The sequence below is a fragment of the Myotis myotis genome, unplaced genomic scaffold (genome assembly GCF_014108235.1).
Source record: "Myotis myotis isolate mMyoMyo1 unplaced genomic scaffold, mMyoMyo1.p scaffold_m19_p_16, whole genome shotgun sequence".
NCBI lineage: Eukaryota > Metazoa > Chordata > Mammalia > Chiroptera > Vespertilionidae > Myotis > Myotis myotis.
In genome coordinates, this window is record NW_023416320.1 from 12,199,939 (window position 1) to 12,219,541 (window position 19,603).

The window sequence follows — 19,603 nt, forward strand, 5'->3', positions numbered from 1 at the left end:
ATAAGTTAAGCTTATTGTGTTTAAAAAATAAACACCTTACAGTACATTTTAAACTGTGAGCACTTTTTCTGCCCAACCACAACAGGTTTCCCTGGCCATCAGTGCTCTAGGTGGCTCTGAAGGACGCCTTGATTGCAAGGATGAACACATGTCATTTGACACTACCTTACATCTGCTCCTTCCTTACCTCCTAGCTTCTACCCCTCCTGTTTTCCTGAAACTACACTTCTTTGACCTCAGGAAAGCATTTGGGATAATGACCACTGCTGCTGAGAATGTGCTTAATCCACACATTGGCTCAAAGCAGACACTCAATGAATGAATGGCAGCTCTTGCCCGACTGCCCAGGCTTGCTCAGTCTCTTCTGCGAGCCCAGATTGGCCTGGTACTCTTCTTACCCTTTGGCTGCTCTTTTGACTACTCTTCCTAGCTCCATCTCTACCCACCCTCTAACAGGGCCTTTCAGTTTTATACTCAGCTTCCTGTTCTTTTGACTACATATTGTCTTAGCGATATCACCTATTTCTAAGGTTTCAAAGATCACCGTTATGAAGATTAATGCAAATCTCTCTCTTCAGTCCTGACTTCTAAGTCCCAGCATCATATTTCAAACTACGCGTGTTAAATACTAAAACAAAATGTTGCCACAGACCCTTTACAAGTTTACTTTTTCAAGGGCATAATGTATCTTATCTTACACTTTTTACATGCTTTGCGGATGTTTTATGTATTTCAAAAAAGCAAAAATACTTTTTCAAGTATAAAGTATTCTGCATGCATGGCACTGCCTGTAACAAACACTCCTATGACTTTAGTCATCTAAAAAAGTAAACAAGCTTTTAAAAAGTAATCCACAAAAGGAATGAGAATTTTGTCCTCATTCAGGGAATGTTATATTTAAAGATAATAAATAGTCACATGGTTGGTTATAAACATTCAAGTAGGCACAAAAACAAGTAATTCCTGTTCCAAGGATCCTAGAAAGAACAGAATACATAATGATGCAAAGATAAAAGACTACTCCAACCGGCTCCGCAAGGAGCGATCCTATTACAGTAAGGAGCGTGGGGAAAAGCCAGAGACAATCTCAAAGGAATGGAGGAGAAAGAGGGCATCCTAGCTTACAGACCAAAACATTGTGTGGAGGTAAGAAAGCGCAGTCAGAGTTAAAGTCAGCACATAATTCACCTTAGCAGGAGCCTGGGATCAGATACGGCACCAGAAGGGGCTGGCTGGAGCGCATGCTGGGCCCGACTGTGGAGGCACTGCCAGCCACAGCCCAGGAGTGGGGGCTCATCTGGTGGGCAATGGAGAACAGACAGCTTCAGAGGGGATGTGCCTGGAACTGGGCTGCGGGAGAATTCCTCATGTCCAGGGAAAGCACATGAAATTAGTCCAAATGAGAAAAAGGGAGGCTCACAGCAAAAAGATAATGCATGTATTTACCTAGAGACTAAGAGCAAATATACAGTTCTGCACTTTCTTCAATGTTCTCTTTTGTACTTTTTGAAAATCAAGAAACAAATTACCTACCTCTAGTCCCGTGGGTAGCTTCCCATCTATATCACTTCCCTAGAATGACAGTGGTTCTGATTTAAGGTGAATTCTTACAGCCTTATGAATTATAATTAATCAAGGCCAGGTGAACACCCAATGAAATCAGATGTCTCCATATTATTTCATATTAGGCTTGTTTCATTTTTATAATGAGACTTTACAAAATACATGGTGAGTAAACAGAAGTGGCAAAGGCAGTGCCAGTGAACACACATTCCTCGTTACTGATGCTTAGCTAAAAACTAAGCTTTTTTTCTTTACCACTTTTTAGGAACTTTGCCCTCCTAAAACTCAAGTCTCCTGACATTATTTTTTTAATAGTTTTCAGCCTTGTTTCATTTTTAGTACTATGTATTTCTCTTTCCCACATTTAATACATTTTTCTTAAAGTGCTAAGCTTCATGAAAAAATAAAATCAGCATTTGAGTTGAGCCCTAAAGAATGGGTAGAATTTCTACAGAAAGAGACTGGGGTTAGATGGAAGCATTTCAATGAGGAAAAGCACAAGAAGAAATGGGCAAAAAGAAGGATGAGTGCCAACGATAGGCAATTACTTATACTTGTGTCACTCTTTCAGGTAGAACAATCCTTTGAGGTAGGTATTAGTTTCTGCATTTTATAAGGTGACAGAAGATACCATAGCTCAGAAAGGTGAAGTAACCTGTCCAAGTTCACTCATCTTTGAAACAGAGCCAAATCTAAACTTAGACTTTGTCATTTTTCTCACAGGGTCTCTAGCTTTAAATTCTCATGTTTTATAATCTCCTATCCGATTTCAGGAACTCTTCCTATCAGAAATATTCCTGACTACTCAAAGCCAGGCTTACGTACAGTTTATTTTGTTACAATAAAATCCATACACGAAAATATGAAATAACAGAACCTAACAAAATGCAGATCAGAAAGATCTAGAAGCAAAGGCTATTTTGTTACTGTAACTTTCTGAACTGACTATAATAAAAATTACTTTTCCTATTTCTTCACAACAGGCAGGTGTCAATACATTAAAAGCAGATTTCATTAGTCTTGAATAACAAATTTCCCTTAAGGCGGGGGGGGGGGGGGTTGAAGGGTGGGTGGGAAGTGATTAACTAGGGAACTTATATACATGTATGCATGGCCCATGGACACAGACAGTAGAGAGTGGTGAAGGCCTGGGAGAGGTGGGTAAGGGGTGAAGGGGGTCGATTCCCCGTCAGTGCACATGCCCGGGTTTGGGCGTGATTCCAGTAGGGGGCATGCAGGAGGCAGCTGATTAATGTTTTGCTCTCACATCAATGTTTCTCTCTCTCCCTTTCTTTCTAAAAATCAAATTTAAAAAATCTTTAAATGTTGGAAATAGACTTCTACACAGATTAAAAACAGGGGAATTGTTTTTTTAAAAAAAGATAGCAAACCTACCCAATGGATCATTTTACAGCCACAAAAATTTCACAAGAAGTTTATAACATGAGAAAAAACCCTCTTGTTATGTGTGTTAACTGAAATGGCAAAGGACAAAACCATAACATGCAAACATAACTACATAAAAACAAAAATATGCATTAACTTATACATAAAAGATAAAAGCTTACGGTACAAAACCGACAACAGTCAACAAATTGAGGGTGCAAATACTGAATGAAATGACTCTTGATGTTTGCGATTCTATTGCTTTGCGTTATCAGCAGTGCCTGGACCAGAACAGTCATTAGTTTGAAAACAGGCATCAACAAAAATAATTATTCATTTCTGTAGATCATTTTAAATGTTGAAAATGAATTATATGTTAGTAAACACTGACTTCGTAATCATTCAAAGTGTGTATACATTTTTGGGGGACACCCTGTGTTTGCATGTATGCATGTGTAGATGTGTGTATATGTGTGAGAGAGAATAATCATCAAAAAGTATCTGTCCTGGTAAATATTTAAAATTCAACTTTACTATATTCTCCAAATTTTTAGATGTAATGAAAAGGTATTACTGTTATAATAAAGTAGAAGACAATAAATATCATTTAGAGACACTGTAGTCTGGGGACCATGTAGTGCAGAGACAAACGTTCCTAAATATAGCAACTGAGCACTAGCAGTATCACTGCGTTACAGCAGAGCAAAATTACTGCCTGTAAATCTGCATTCATAACGACCTTGAATAATCAGAGGTTAGATTATGGATGATATACTCTGCTAAAAAATAAGGAAAGTACAAGAGTTTGTAAAAAAAAAAAATTTCTTATCAAAACAGTAACAGAATATATCATTGGTAAATATTTATCTTCCTAACATGTCACTCCCCCACCCCCAAACCCTGAAAGGGTTAGCCCACAGTGTTAGGAGTAATTTGAACTATTTATTGCAGTGTGCACACATCGCACAATATGGGTCCATTCTAATGACCGCTCCCCACTCTCATTCGTAGGCTCAAAGGTTCTCATTCACAAGCCTTACGCTCTGGCTGGCCTACTCACTTTCTCTCAAAGAAACTTATGTACTTGACTGAGCTTTTTGCTCACTCAGCCATCCTCATTTTGATTCCCTATTCACTCCTACTCCTCCCCCGGCGAACTCCCCCTCCTTTCAGGCACAGATCAACCTCTCCAACTCCTAAGTCATCTCCTTCTTATGTATTCCCGTAGAAATTATTGTCTATACACTTAGCCATATAGCTTAAAATTATGTAAATAAACATATGCACTATCTCCTAAAATGCATTTTAATTTCTATAGATAAGGAAACTTAATTACATTTTTTATAATAAATTGCTTTTATGTAATACTTTACAGCTCATAAAGCAACTTCACATATCTTATTCTCAATAAATATGTTGGTGACTTAAAAGAGAATGCTTCAACAATGATGTGTAGAAAACCCTAAAAATCTGGGATAAAGATACTCTTCTTCCTACAACCCTCAAATCATATTAGTTAACAGTGGGGAGAATTTCAACATTTCATAATTTTTTAAAAAAGCACACAGACAAAAATACCCTGCCACAAACCTCAGACCCAGTGACCAGATCTTGTTTCTAAATACCATTCTCCAATAAAAGGAATCAGGACTCTTTAAAGAAATGGCTCAATCTAGGGCTGGGAAGAAAAAATAAAAGCAAGATGAGCTTGTAGTACTTCCTTATAGAAGAATTCCAAATAATATACATATATACATATACTCTCCCCTCCAGGAGGTGGAGCTAAATCCCCACTCCCCTTGATTAAGGGTTAGACTTACTTTGAAAAACTAGTATATGAAAAGGAAAAAAAGAGTAACTTTCCAGTGGAGAACTTGGCAGACAGCACCTTAATCAAGTGATGTCATGTGGGGATCATTCACCTGCAAGGTGAATGAGAAGGGCACTTCACCTCTGTGGTCTTCTTTCCAAAAACCTGTTATCCTAATATAATCATTAAACAAATACAAACTGAGGGATGTTCTAGATTCTAGAACATACTTCCCTACACATCAAAACTTTCAAGGTCATGAAAAACAAGAGGAAGACTGAGAAACCATCACAGACCACAAGAAACCAAGGAGAAATGACAACTAAATGCAATGTAGCATTCTGAGTTGGATCGTGGAACAGAAAAAGTCAATTAATAGACAAATGAGTTAATGTTAACACACCAATGCTGGTTTCTTAGTTTTGACAAGCCCAACACAGTTATGTAAGAATAGAACTAATTAGGTGTGGGTTGTACACCTTAATATTGCACATGAACTACAATTGAAAACAAACAATTATTAAAAAAAAAAAAAAAAAAAAGAACATTAAGCCCGGCCTGTGTGGGTCAGTGGTTCAGTGGTTGAGTGATGACCCATGAACGGAGGTCACGGTTCGATTCCCAGTCAGGGCACATGCCCAGGTTGCAGGCATGATCCCCAGTGTGAGGCGTGCAGGAGGCAGCCAATCAATGATTGTCTCTCATCATTGATGTTTCCATTACTCTCTCCCTTCCTCTCTGAAATCAATAAAAATATATTTTTAGAAAAAGAACATAGGGGTAAACTGAAATTAAGTGAGGGGACACAAGAACTCTCTTAGACTACTATTACAATTCTCTGTAGGTCTAAAAGTATTCCAAAATTAATTATAAAAAAGAAAATTTCAGAGATCCAGATCAATATGTAGAAGCACCCTGTATCAAAATCAAAAGATTTGCCATAAGTTTTCAATACTATTAGTCCAGCAGACATCTAACTTGCAGCCAATGCTAATTTCCCTTCCTTCCTCAATAAGTGTTCTACAGTAACAGGTAGCAGTACCTCTAATCCCAACTGGCCATCTTCCCTAAATCCTTTGGGTGTAAAGATGATAGAAAACAAAAGTATGAACTTGGTACAAACAATATGTTTATATGTTAAATGCCTGCGAATTAAAGGCATTTCAAAGTTTTGGGAATCTAGTTCATTTTACCAGATATTTAAGTCTCCATTGGGAGTTTTAAAATAACAAATAAAAATAGATTCAAGGACTTTAAAAGACAAACCTTGCTAAGTATCACATGTTCCCATTTAATGAGTAAGAATTTCTGAGTATGAGTTTTTTTAAAGCTACATTTTCAAAAAGCAGTTGCTTGACATAAACTGACACGTGTGAGTAAAAGGAGGTAATGTTAACTTATAATGAGCTACCTTACTGTCCAATATTAATTTGATGTTTAATATGAAATACTTAAAACAAGACTGTCTTTGGCAAACCAGGATGTATGGTCACCCTAGCTACAAGAACTCATTTTGAGACACACTATTACACTGTTATAGAGAAAATATTATAATGGCTTACTTCCTAGTAATTAAAATTTTAATAAGAATCCAAAATACAAGCTACATTCTCAATTTTATAAGACAGTAAACAGTGATAAAGTGAGGTACCTATGTGGCCTATAAAAACCTAAGCTATTATTAATATGTATAGAAAAAGATGTTGTATACATAAAAAATGATTAAAAATACTGATTTTAACATAATTACTTCACAGTACAGATATGCCCATGTGGACATAAATAATTAATTTAAGTCTTTCTACATGTGCAGATTTTAAAATATGAAGCCATATTGAGTACAAAATTAGAGCTAAAGAATGGCTGATCAAAAACAAAACCTCTCCCCCAAAGATGGTATATTCAGTAAACAGTTTATCCAAAGAACATTTAAAATAGAAGACATTTAATTTTCAGCTTAATAAGGTAATATACAATTAATGACAGGATAAACTTTTATTAATAAAACATCTTTTTTTTCAGTCAAGTTGACAGATGTTTTATTAAGTCTACACATTAGAAATGCCTAAGATTTTTTCTGAAACTTTTACAATAGAAAATATTAGGCTAGTCTGGAAGATTTCAGAATGTAAAGTCACAGTAAACACAACCCCCTAATGTTGATCTTCATTTGTTATACACTCCAAAAATTATGTATCTCTGACCAAAACCAAACCAAACCCTAAACCCCCACAAAAATGAAAATCTAGCACAAATAAATTCAGATTCAGTAAGATTAAATGATAATGTTGGTAAATTCTATCTTATCCATGTGACATACATTTCAGAACTCAATTATAATGTAAGTAATTAGCTACACAGTATTTTAAATATAAAACCAGAAGTGCTATCTCAAGTCTGAGTCAATGTCATAAAGGACTTATCCATCCAATTCAATTAACTGACCTAAGCATTTTTTAGTATTATTTTTATATTAACAGTCAACTACTTCCCTCTTCTAACAACTTATTCTATAGAGTTGAGGTTTCAGAACGACAACCTTCTTCCTTTCATTTTTAAGAATAGTCTATAGATCCAAAATAGACTACAGGAAAAATAAAAAGAGAAATGAAAGAAATCTCTTGTCATCCTTAGAACTACTGAGCTCTAAACTCAAGAGATAAATTTTAAATTGAAAAATTAAAAGAGAGAATAGGCAATATAAAAACCCTACAAGGTTGAAGAAATTAGACTAGTTTAGTTTTCTTTAATATCTCCTTTAATAAGACATTACAGCACACAACTGAGCCCCCAGTGTGTCAGTTAAACAGGGGATGTAGATCCATACTCTACGAAGGAGAATGGAAACAAGTTTAATCTTAACCCCATTCCTTTTGGCAACTAATGGAAATACAGAATACAATGGACCAATTCTCTCAGTGTATTTTATCAAGTCTTTGAAGACACCATAACAGTTTTATATAATAAACTTTGTTGGGATCTGTTAAAGAATCTTCAAATTGAATAACAAGGATAGTTAAGAATTTTAATTTCTCCTTTATAGCAGATTTAGCTCAAACACAATAAAAAGGGGATTGTACTAATAATCCTCACATAGAGGACGAGAATGCAGCTATTCCCATCACTGAAATATACTTAAATATGATGTCTTCAGCTGCTTATAAAAAAGAGTTAAATACAAGAACAAAAAGCTTTTATTCTGAATTAGTCAGTTGAACAAATGAAAAAAAATTAAACAAAAACTTGTAAGCGGTTTTTAAGTGATTTGTTGCTAAACATAAAGATACATATGTTCAAAGCACTTTAAAAAACTTTTAAATTGTAATTTAACCATAACTTCTATAATACCCACCACAAGCAATTAGGCAAACTCTAATGTTCTGGTAATCAACATATAGGGAAGTAACATATTAAATCTGAAACTCAGGAAATTAAATACATGAAAAAAATCATTAAAGTAATAGTATAAGAATAGAAATTGCTAAGGAACTATCACCACTGACGATTTTCCTTAAAAATATCTTATTTTAAACTTACAGTGAAGACAAACAAGGTGGGCAGAATATGCACAGCTACAAAACAAATGCAGTGATGAGTTGCAGCACAAGGAGGGAATGCATTTTTTAATCCACAGGATCATATTTGTGGCTCTAAACAATTACCAGGAAATATTTGAGTGTTCTTCCTATTATATTAACTTTAAAATTTCAACTGAGTTACAGCAGTTTCACTCATAAAGTTAATAGCTGACAAAAGAAAATTAGAAGAACCCTAAAATTAGTCTCCCTTAACTGGGTAGGATTTACCTCATCCATCTGAACCAACCCATTTCCCTGTCCCTGGAACCAAATCAATCTAGATACTGGCCTATTTTAATACTTTCTAGTTCAGACGGAAGTCATACTGTACACAGTCTTTGATTTTAGGAAGCAGCACAAAGTAAACTCCTAAAATCAATGACTCAAAAAGGAAAAGAGGGAGAAGGTCCTGGGAATTAACCCAGCCACAAGTTATTCCAATCTTACTGTTAATGCAAAATTCATTCTAGAATTGGTCAAATCATTAACTTCCAAAAACTCCTCCAAAATTATGTGTTTCAATTTCAAATGAAAGAATTTGAAGCCTTTTCAAAGAATCCAACATAATTTATAAAAGATAAATCTTTACCAGTTCACACATGTTCCATCATATTTTGTAATAAATGATTAGGCTTACTGATTATTTCATTATGACATACTTCAAAACCTAGTTTTTCAGAAGGGCTTACTAACGATCTAACCACTTTAGGAATTTATCACGTATCTACAAGGTGTACCTGGCTGGCAGCTATAGCCAAGTCATACAGCAAGTTGAAATATTCCAACCTCAAACATAGGAAACAATCAGAGGGGAAAATGACACATGATTGCAATATACTAAGGCAGCAGGTAAGTCATTCTTCTAGATCAGCGGCTGCCAATAAAACTGTGTTCACAAATTCAATGAATGAGTCTGGTCTAGTTTAACGAACCTGCCACTGAGCTGAGAGGGAGATAAGAATTGCGCTTACAATTCTAGCTGATGAATTCATTAGATTTTTATAAGGCAAATAATGTGGAAAAGTTAGAACAGAATTTCTAGAACCATTTATCCTGTGATGTTGTAAAATCAAAGTACTACTTTATTAAATGAGTTATTTTACACAATATGAACATCAATATAATTACAATTGTAAAAAATTTTTTATAACAAGGATGGACTGATTTTCAGATTTCCAAATTAGAGTCAACTGTACATTTACACAGAATTGTCTTTGCATGAAGCCCAAAAGGGAACAGCATAAAAATGAGTGTTTCTGTAGCCCCTTTATTGTTGCTGATCAACAGTTTGTTAGAAAAGCAGCTGCAGGTTTGTTACCTAAGGTCTGAGACAGTAGAAGAGTCAAAGGTGTCATGAATTCACCTATAAAACATAAGCAAAATTTTCTGTGAAGGTAAACATTGCACAAATGCAACTTATATACATTTCAAATGCCTAAGGAAAAAAAACAAACACATGCCTAAGCTACCAAGTTAGTCTGATAGATCTGCCAATGGGATTTTATAAACTGAGCTTTGATTTACTTAAAAAAAAAATTCTCACACCAACAACATCACAACCATTTATGAGAAAAAAACTCTTACAGAAAATATAACCTGATTATTTTCAAGCAACTACCAAGATTTATACAATGTACCTACATTTTGCCCTATATTTTAACGCACTTGGAAGTTCTGCTAAGCACTGTTATAGTAAGATACCTGCAAAAGGCACTCAGGAACGTTGGTCTGCATCATTTCTCTGAGCAAGACCCTCAATACCTTTGTAATAGTTATTTTCTTTAAGCTTACATGTCTTTTCCATTCTTGGACCAGAGTTGGTCAGCCTCCCTCCATCCCCCCAGTAGAAAATAGAACTTTTATGTAGTTAGGAACTTCTATTTCACCAGGATATGGTCTGGGAAAATGGACTTTTAATAATTGTAAAGTTAAACATTAACTGAAAAATAGGAAGCAATAAAGTCAGCTAGAAGGTAAAAATCAACTTCAAAGTTACAGAAAACAATTTTGTTCTTGTATACAAGCCTTACAGTAACAACAACAAAAAAAGTCAATTACCTGTAAACAACTTTATGCCTGGACATCAGCCAATTCTGGAGGAAGTGGAGTCTTAGGATGCTTGCTCTCAAAGTGCTGCTTGAAGGTTTTAGGGTCTGGCATTTGTGTCTAATTACAAAAATTGTACAAAAAAGGAGTTAGAGCTTATTCATAAATGTGTACACATTTTAAAAATCCTGAGCCTGCTTATAATAGATAATTGCTGTCATATAAAAAAAGACCATGTAATAGAGAAATTCCTAACATATTCCCACATTTCACATGGGGTGGTCACAGAGAATGAAGAATACTGCTTATCTAACAGCAAACAGGTAGCTTATACTGAATTATTACTATGTTAAGCATGTTACCTGAATTCTCACTGAACCTTCATAGTAATCTTAAATTAGTTCCTACTATTCTCATTTTACTAAAGAAATTAAACCCTAGAGCTTAATTTGCCCAAGACCTATGCTTTAGCCTAGTACTAGGTACTGTAGCTCTCAAACATTACACTATACTGACTTCCCTAGGCAAGACCAAGCTCTTTTATGCATTAATTGGGTGACCTGTGGAAATGATATACTCCCCATGACAATTTATTCTTCTGTAAAATGAATAAAATAAAAGTACTTTATCTCATTGGGTGTTTGTGTGGATTAGTGGGCTCATACATATACAACACCTGGATCAGTGGCTGGCACCTGAAAGCACTCAATAGCAGCTGCTATAATTATTCTTCAAATCTAATAAACACATTAATTCTAGTAAAAGCCCTCAATATGAACAAACTCTAGTTTTATAGACATCCTAACTATGGACTTAATAAAAGGAAAAAAAGCCCACCATGTAACAAGAGTGTTATTTGCTGGTATCTTACATAGTTTTATTGAGCTCTAAATTAAGAATGTGGATCTGACTTCTTTACAAAGTTCAAGTGTATTGTTTTCCCTTAAGAAGGCATCTTTACTCTCCTTGAGGAAAGGAACTTTGCTTTGTTCACTCCTTTCCCCAACACCTGGAAAACAGCCTGGCCACAGGAGCCATTCAATAAAATATTTGTTGAATGAAAGATGGAGTACTAAAATAACCAGCTCTTAAACCTACTATTTCAGTAAAGCATTTATTTTGCCATGATTGCAAAATTTTAATCTATACAAACCAATCTCTAATGAAAAACTGTGCAGGGGAAAGCTATGTCTTACAATTCCCTTACCCTACAGACAGTGCAGGTATATATTAAGGCAGCTTTGGCAGCAGCCTTTTGGTCATGTCCTTGTTTCTTCTTTTGTCCGGCTTGCTTTTTGGCATTTTTCTGCTGAGACTGAATCTTCTGCTGTCCACGAGCCATATCTAAAAACAGAAGTTGAGGCATTAGAGTGATTTATTTACTCGAATACAGAGTAAACTAAACATAATACTCTGAGTTGACAGCTTAAGTTTCATAGAAACAGTTGTTAATCAAAATGTAGGCGTTTCATAACCCATGGACACAGACAATAGTGTGGTGAAGGCCTGGGGTGGGTATGGCGGGGGGGTACAGGCTAGAAGGGGTCAATGAGAAAAAAAAGGGGGGGGGGCATCTGTAATACTTTCAACAATAAAGTTAAAAAGATGTATGGGCTTTCAAATTCTCACATACAATGCTACTAGAGAATAACTAGTACAATCACTGTGGAAAACTGTCGATAGCTATAACCTACAATTCCACATTGGTATATATGCAACAGAAATGCAAATGTATGTACACCAAAAGACACAGTACCAGAATGTTCAGAGCTACTGTTTCCAACACTAGAAAAAATCCAAATGTCTATTAATAGAAAAAATCCCAAACTGGAAAGAATCCAAATGTCTATTAATAGTAAAATGGATACATAACTTGTATATTTATACAATGAAATACTATGCAGCATTCAAAAAGAAGAAACTATGTTACAGGAAACAACATGATTACATCTCAGTTTTAAAGGAAAGACACCCAAAAACAAAGAACACATATTGTACAAAGTTCAAAACAGGCAAAGCTGATCTGGAAGGTCGTGAATGGGAAGAGCATGAGGGGGATTTTGGGGTACTGATAATGTTCTACATCTGGATCTGGGTAATGGTTACACAGGTGTGTGCAATTGTAAAAATCACTGAGCTACATACATATACACCTAAGACTTTTGCACTTTACTATATGTGATCTTTAAGAGTTTACAAAAGAAAAGTTTAGTCTACTTCCTCAATCATTTGTTTGGTCACTTTGCAGAGGTACTTTCCCCTTCCAGTATTCACTGTTGTGACCTGAGACCTACAACTTGAAGAGAAATAAGAGCTGTCATCTAATGCCTCTAAAGGAGATCATAAGAGCAATGGGAACTGTCCTCTCAAATACTTAGGTTTCATAAAACTACTGTGCTATTCTAAACCTTCCTGAAAAGTTGGTCTTTGCAGGATTACTGGACAAATTATTAAATAAGATTAAATTAGTTCCCAATTGAGAGAATAACCCTTATAAAAGGGGAAAGGATATTTACATAAAAATGAAAGATACCTCTTTCTACTACTGGTGGATTATAAATTTTTATTTATTTATTTTTAAATATATATTTTTTTTATTGATTTCAGACAGGAAGGGAGAGGAAGAGATAGAAACATCAAGGATGAGAGAGAATCATTGATCAGCTGTCTCCTGCACGTCCCCCACTGGGGATTGAGCCTGCAACCCCCGGCATGTGCCCTGACTGAGAATCGAACCGTGATCTCCTGGTTCATGGGTGGATGCTCAACCTCCGAGCCACACTGGCTGGGCTAAATTTTAAACTTTTAAATTATTGCAGGACATGAACATACAATGGATCCACTTCAACTTCACCAGAAAGGAGTGCTGGCTTTTTTCCTGACTGGAACCCTAAGTAGTTAACGAATATAAGGTCAAAGCATTTCATAGAGACACCTGAGCTTCTCTCAAGAAGGGAAACTGGAAAAATACACCAATTGGACAAGTTCTCTCCAGCTTTAAACACTGACCCGAATGTCAAATAAAATATACAGGAGGATCAGTGCTTTTCTAAGAAGCCAGATGGATATTTTAACAAATTACAAACATGTTTAGCATGTTAGCCTAACCTAAGAACCCTATTCCTACCAAATAATGGCAAATATTACCAGATGTGTTAGTCCTTGAAGATTAAACTTCCATTTTTGTGTGTTTTTTCAAACCCAATTTTTGAAACCATTTGGCTTGGAATGATTTTTTTTAAGTGCATGTAAGTTCAAGTGATATGGCCAGCTTACTAACCTATCCCCATGGAAACAGATTTGGATGCTTACATATTATCTGGATGACAGGTATTCAATCTTTATGTGCCCAAACGGTTATCAGGTCTCAGTGTCCTGGTATCAGTGCCCTAAGTTAGAGCACCTCAGTCCTCTCCTGCATCTGAGCTCCTCCCCGCACGTGTGCTCTGTATGTTAATACACGGACGGTGCGGGTAACCTTTTCATCGCGCTGCAGTGAAAAACACGTCAGATGGCAGGCCACTAACTACAGAGGTTTCTGTGATATCTAGAAGTTATTAGCTATTTTGATAACCCTTTCAGGCAGTCCTCTGTACAGAGCAGTGTCATTAGATACACCTTATTTTTTTTTTACTTTTGTATGTATTTATGACTTCTCCTAACATAGAACATGACACAATAGATTTAACCCATTTTCCCTTGTATCTTAAACGAACCAAAAAGCCATCAAAAGCTTTAATAAATAAATACAAGGCTGTAGTCACTTTTCCTGACTTTTAAAACTTAACACCAGGTAAAGGAAACAGAATCAAACAGTCTAACTTCGTGGTGGGGTAGGCCCCTAACTTCTAACAATATACTGCACCGATTTCCTTTCTGAAAGCAGAAATGCAAACCAACAGGCCACCTGCTTTTGGACAACAGCTCCATTTAGGACTTGCTCGAGCCCATCGAATCTTCTACAGAATCTTACGCATAACTGCTCCTTGATTCCATGCGACAACACGGGGGGGGGGGGGGGGCAAGAAGTCCTTTCCAAATACCTAAAGGCTGGCGTTTAATGGGACCCGTGTGGCGTGGCTTTTCTGCAGGGGCTGCAGAGAGGGAAGTAGTAGAAAGAATAACGAGCTCTTTTGAAACGGGGAGCCCTTACAGGAGGCAACAAGTAAGCACTGCCCCCGAAAGACTCGCTTCAAAACCAAAAGCAGAATTCGCAGAGACGAGATTGTAGATCCAGGAAGTAGGCTCATTCTCCAGAACCATCCGAAAACCGGAGGCCCGACCAGGGGCCAGCATGCAGACCCCGGCTGGCAACTCCATCCTTTTGTGGAGGGGAGACGATGGATGAAACAGCATCGGGACTCGGGTCTATTTCACCAACACTCCACCGAGCTCAGCTGCAGGCTGGCCCACCTACCTGCCTCCCCAAACCCGCCTCTCCCGCCTCCGGGAGCCGCCGGAGGGCCACACCGCCCCCACCGACCCTCCACTCCCCTCCGCACGACCCCGGCCTGGGACGCGCCTCCCCGAGGCCTTGACGGCCCGAAACCCGGCCCCCTCGGCAACGGGGATACCCGGCGGCGAGAAACCGACCAGCTGCTGTCGCCAGCGGGTAAGGTTACCGCTCAGCTCCCGCGGCCGGCCTGCGACCCGGCCACCTGCAGGGCCTGGCAGGCGCCGAGCTTCCCCTCCTTCCCGCGGCCCGCGACGGGGCACAACTAGCCCGGCCGCCCCCCGGGAGGCTGGGGAGGCCGGCGGCCCCTCGCGATCCAAAGCGACCCTCACACTCCCCGCCGGCGAACGCCCACCCCGGTTCCCCAGCAGCGAACGCCCACCGCGGTTCCCGGCGTTCTGCGGCGTCAGCGTCGCCCCCACAGCCGCTCACCCGGGCCGGGACAGTCTTGCGTCGGAGAGACCTCGCAGCGCGAAGGGGCCGGGGGAGGTGTCCGGAGGCAGAGGAAAGGGGAGCTCGCCCAGCACCGCTTCGGTCTCCTCCACCCACCGAGGACGGGAAAGAGGAGAGACCGGAGCACAACAGCCCGCGCCTCGCGCCGCCGCCGCCGCCGCGCGCGCCCGCCGCCGCCTCAGCCTTGGGAAGGCCACTGAGCCTCGTGCCCGCGCACGCGCGAAGCTCTCCCAGTCGCCCCGAGCCCGCCCGCCCGCTCCTCGTAGCCCCGCCCACTCGCCTTCCGGCAGCGGGTTCTTCCCCGCCCCGCGCGCACGCCTGCGCCTCTTCCGGTCGCGCCGGCCAATGGCAGAGCTCCCCTATTACATAAGCGCGGAGGGGCGGGGCCTGGCGGCGGGGGTCGGCCGAGCGGGACGGGAACTGCAGGGGACGTTGCCTTCAGCCCAGGCGTCCTCACCTTCCCTCCAGCCTTCTCTATGCGGGCCCCTGCTGCGGGCCCTGGGATCCGCGTGATCTCGGTTCTGGCAGGCGACGGCCCACAGCGTGTTTCCCAAGCCGCTCGCCCGCTCACTTACTCGGGTGGCGGCCAGACCTCAGCCCCCGCGTCCCTTCTCTCGCGCCTCCGCGGCGGTGCCCTCACGTGCACCAGGCGGGGGAGGGGCCGGAGCGGAGCGCCAGCGCCGGGCGACGTGGGTCAGCGGCTGGGGAGCCCGCCACCCGCGCACGCTGCCGCCCCCGCCCTCGGTGAGGCCGGCGGGCCGGGCGGCCTTTAACGGGGCCGCGCCGCGCCTTTGTTCTGTCATCAGGCGCCCTGCACCTCGTCCCCACGGGAACCCGGTTACTTGACCAGCCTGAGGTTTCAGGTGAGGTCAGGACACAGCCTGGCAGCCGCAGTGACGCCCGCTGGCTCGGCCTTCCTGGCCGGTGTAGGTGACGACGAACAAATACACCGGCTTGCTAACAGCTGGGAGAATGGTTACGTTTGTTTTTGTGTCTTGATTTGCGGGCCGCTGCATTTAACTTCCAATATCTACCAAGAGCGGTGGTGCTTGCAAAGGTGATTATTTCCGCGGGCTTACCTGGGAACGGCGTTTGCCACAGTGGCTCTATTCTCCATATCCCCTACCCCCCCCAGCGGTTCTCAACCTGTGGGTCGCGACCCCGTTGGCGGTCCAACGACCCTTTCACAGGGGTCGCCTAAGACCATTCTGCATATCAGATATTTACATGACGATTCATAACAGTAGCAACATGACAGTTAGGAAGTAGCAACGAAACTAATTTTATGGTTGGGTCACAACATGAGGAACTGTATTTAAAGAGCCAGAAGGTTGAGAACCACTGCCGGGCTACACACACATTGCTTTGTGGTTAGATCTGACAACAACAGGGGGAAAAGGAAGCCTTTGCATTTGACAGGCTCAGCTTGCACATAGCCTCCACTCCCCCGAATTTGCCTGTCAGCGCCCAGGACACGTTAGTTGATGTTAGTATATACAGCTCCAGTGACCTGGTTATAGATACCGGGGTTAAGATAGCCCGGAAGACGTTAGCTGCTCATCGCTTTTGAGTCGCATGCAGTGATCTGGTTGTACCGTCCAGCCTTATCCTGCCTTTTCATTCTCCTTTCAACTCCTCTCACCTCCACTTTTTTACACCTCTGCTCCTATACTGTAGTTTTATTTATTTATTTATTTATTTAAATATATTGTTACTGATTTCAGAGAGGAAGGGAGAGGGAGAGAAACATCAATGATGAGAGAGAATCATTGATCAGCTGCCCCCCACATGCCCCCCACTGGGGACTGAGCCTGCAACCCCGGGCATAGGCCCTTGACTGGAATCGAACCCAGGACCCTTCAGTCCGCAGGCGGGCGCTCTGTCCACTGAGCCAAACCGGCAAGGGCTATACTGCAGTTTTAAATAGTTATGTTTAAATTTTTTGTTAATCTCTCTCTGCAGGACTCAAACGTAAGCTCATTTTCATCACTGTGGACCCAGTTGTCTAGCCATGTGTTAAACATCATAGGCGCTGAATAAATGGATGGTGAGCAAACTGGCTGTGTTTAAAGGAAGCAGGACGTTTCTTAGCATATCGTGAAGTATAGCTTAATCCTGAATAGCCACCATAACCAAAATAACTGTATTAACTTGGCTAAGAGGAGGTGGATGGGTACGTGGAGGATCTATCGAGGGGGAATCCATAGAGCTGTGTGTGTAGCCGTGAATGAGAGTGGGCAGTGGAATGGGATAGAGCCACCTGGCTGGCAGGATGTCCTTTTAACTTGAGAGATGATTTCTGTTGTGAAGTGGGATTAATGTGTCACTTGTTACCAAGGCCCAGGTGAAATATCCATTAAAGCCAGTGGTTCTTACATTTTTAAGTTGTACCATCTTTGATAATCTGGTAAAAGCTATGGACTTTGCCCCAGAAAGTTCATGTACATATAAACATGTCCCCATTGGTAGGGTTTCTCAACCTTGGGGCTATTTACACTTTGGGAGAACTGAAAATGTCTCCAGACACTGCCAGATGTGCTCTGGGGGTCAAAATCTCCCCTGGTTGAGAACCTCTGCTTGGATATGGTATTATAGTTACTTTATATGTAAAAAAGAGAGAAAGAGAGAGAAAGAAAGGTAATATTTAAGATCTGTGAAGTGACAAACAATAAATGAAAGATGAATTAGTATTATTACCAGCTGGTGTCTTATAGAAATGTGACAGCAAATTTCCTATTTTGTAACTAGTCTTGTAGGACTAGTTGATTTTTTTAAACTGTGTGCATGTATTACTGATAAAACTAAGTAACAAAATGATTTTTATTTCTAATAATTGTCTAACCGTGTTTGTTTCTAGGCATCTGTCTGTATGGCTTCACAGTGCTCAATGCTTCAGAAAGATGGATGAATGAGGCCAGGTATTATCATAAGCCAGGTATTCTTAGCACCCTTGGCATCTCCCTGTAATTAGAGTCTCTACGTTTCATTCCAGGTAAGGGCTTGCCTAGGTGTCTACCATTTCATTTTTTTCTGATTATTTGCATACCATCCTTATCATTAGACTCTCAAGCAGCTGAACAAGCTATGGAAAAAATAAGTTCCAAATTTAGCCCTGGCTGGGTAGCTCAGTTGGTTAGAGTACCATCCTGATACACCAAGGTTTAGGGTTTGATCTTTCGTCAGGCACATGTAAGAATCAATGAATGCATAAATAAGTGGAATGACAAATCAACATTTCTCTCTCTCTCCCTCCCTCTTTCTCTCTAAAATAAAAAGGAAATAAAATTTAATGTGCCTGCCCTTGCTGTTTTTCCAGTATTACTCATTTAAAATATTTTTGCTAGCTATTTATTTATTTAAATGGAAATATAATTGACATATAACATATTAGTTTCAGGCATATCATATGAATATCACCAAAACAATTGTAGTTAACATCTGTCACCATATATGGTTATACAGATTTTTTCCCCTTGTGATGTGGACTTTTATGATATATCTCTTAGCAACTTTCAAAGATGCAATATAATATTAACTATAGTCACTATGCTGTACATTACATCTACATGACTTATTATAATTGGAAGTTTGTGCTTTTTCACCCCTTTTACTCATTTTGCCCACCCCCCAGCCCTGGCAATCACCAATCTGTTGTTTGTATTTATGAAAAAAATTTTAATTTTGCATATAAGTAAGATCATAGGATATTTGTCTTTGTCTGTCTGACTTAGTATAATGACCACAAGGTTCATTCATGTTTTCACAAATGGAAAGATTACATTCTTTTTCATGGCTGAGTATTACTCCAGGGGATGTGTGTGTGTGTGTGTGTGTGTGTGTGTGTGTGTGTGTGTAATCTCAACCATTATTATTCTTAAGCAGGGGCTAAAACCAAAACAAAACAGGAAACTAGAACAGAGTGATCCATTTTTCTCTCATAGAAATTCATACAGGTGTCTATCAGGTGAGGGCCTTTGCATTGATTGTACCTGTAAAGCTAGCTGTCTTGGCGTGGTTGATGGTCTTGATTTTGTCTAACGTCTGCTGACTGCAATGGTGAAGACAAGATGATTCCAGATAGAGAAATCTGTCCTGGAAAGGATTCCTGAAGTTGTTTTCTAACTTCTGATGATATGCAGAGAGTTCTTTCTAATGTCTCTAATTTCAACTATTACTTTGGAGGAGAGGAGCCAAGAAAAGGAAAACAAGTTTAGTTACACTCTGGCATTTAACCACTTTTTGGCTAAGCGTGGCTCTTAATGCTTTTAATTACATGCTTAATTATATTCTGTTTGATTTTAATAATAGTTAAGC

The 19,603-nt window shown here is 39.8% G+C and overlaps 1 protein-coding gene and 1 pseudogene across 3 annotated transcripts in view; one reads left to right on the forward strand and one right to left on the reverse strand.

Annotated features, from left to right (window-relative positions):
* Window positions 1-15,495, reverse strand: part of ZNF706 (zinc finger protein 706) — a 30,921-nt gene extending 15,426 nt beyond the window's left edge. Inside the window, exons 1-4 of one of the 3 annotated variants that reach the window (XM_036337954.1) lie at window positions 15,219-15,493; window positions 11,591-11,727; window positions 10,396-10,503; window positions 7,500-9,700 (exon numbers count right to left, since the gene is read on the reverse strand). In XM_036337954.1, coding sequence (XP_036193847.1) covers window positions 10,408-10,503; window positions 11,591-11,725 — 231 coding nt within the window. In that variant the 5' untranslated portion in view covers window positions 11,726-11,727; window positions 15,219-15,493 and the 3' untranslated portion in view covers window positions 7,500-9,700; window positions 10,396-10,407. Of the gene's footprint in view, window positions 1-7,499; window positions 9,701-10,395; window positions 10,504-11,590; window positions 11,728-15,218 lie in introns of those variants that run through there. The other 2 variants (XM_036337952.1, XM_036337955.1) reach the window with 2 other exon arrangements.
* A 154-nt stretch (window positions 15,496-15,649) lies between these two features.
* LOC118670693 overlaps window positions 15,650-19,603 on the forward strand; it is a 33,848-nt pseudogene continuing 29,894 nt past the window's right edge.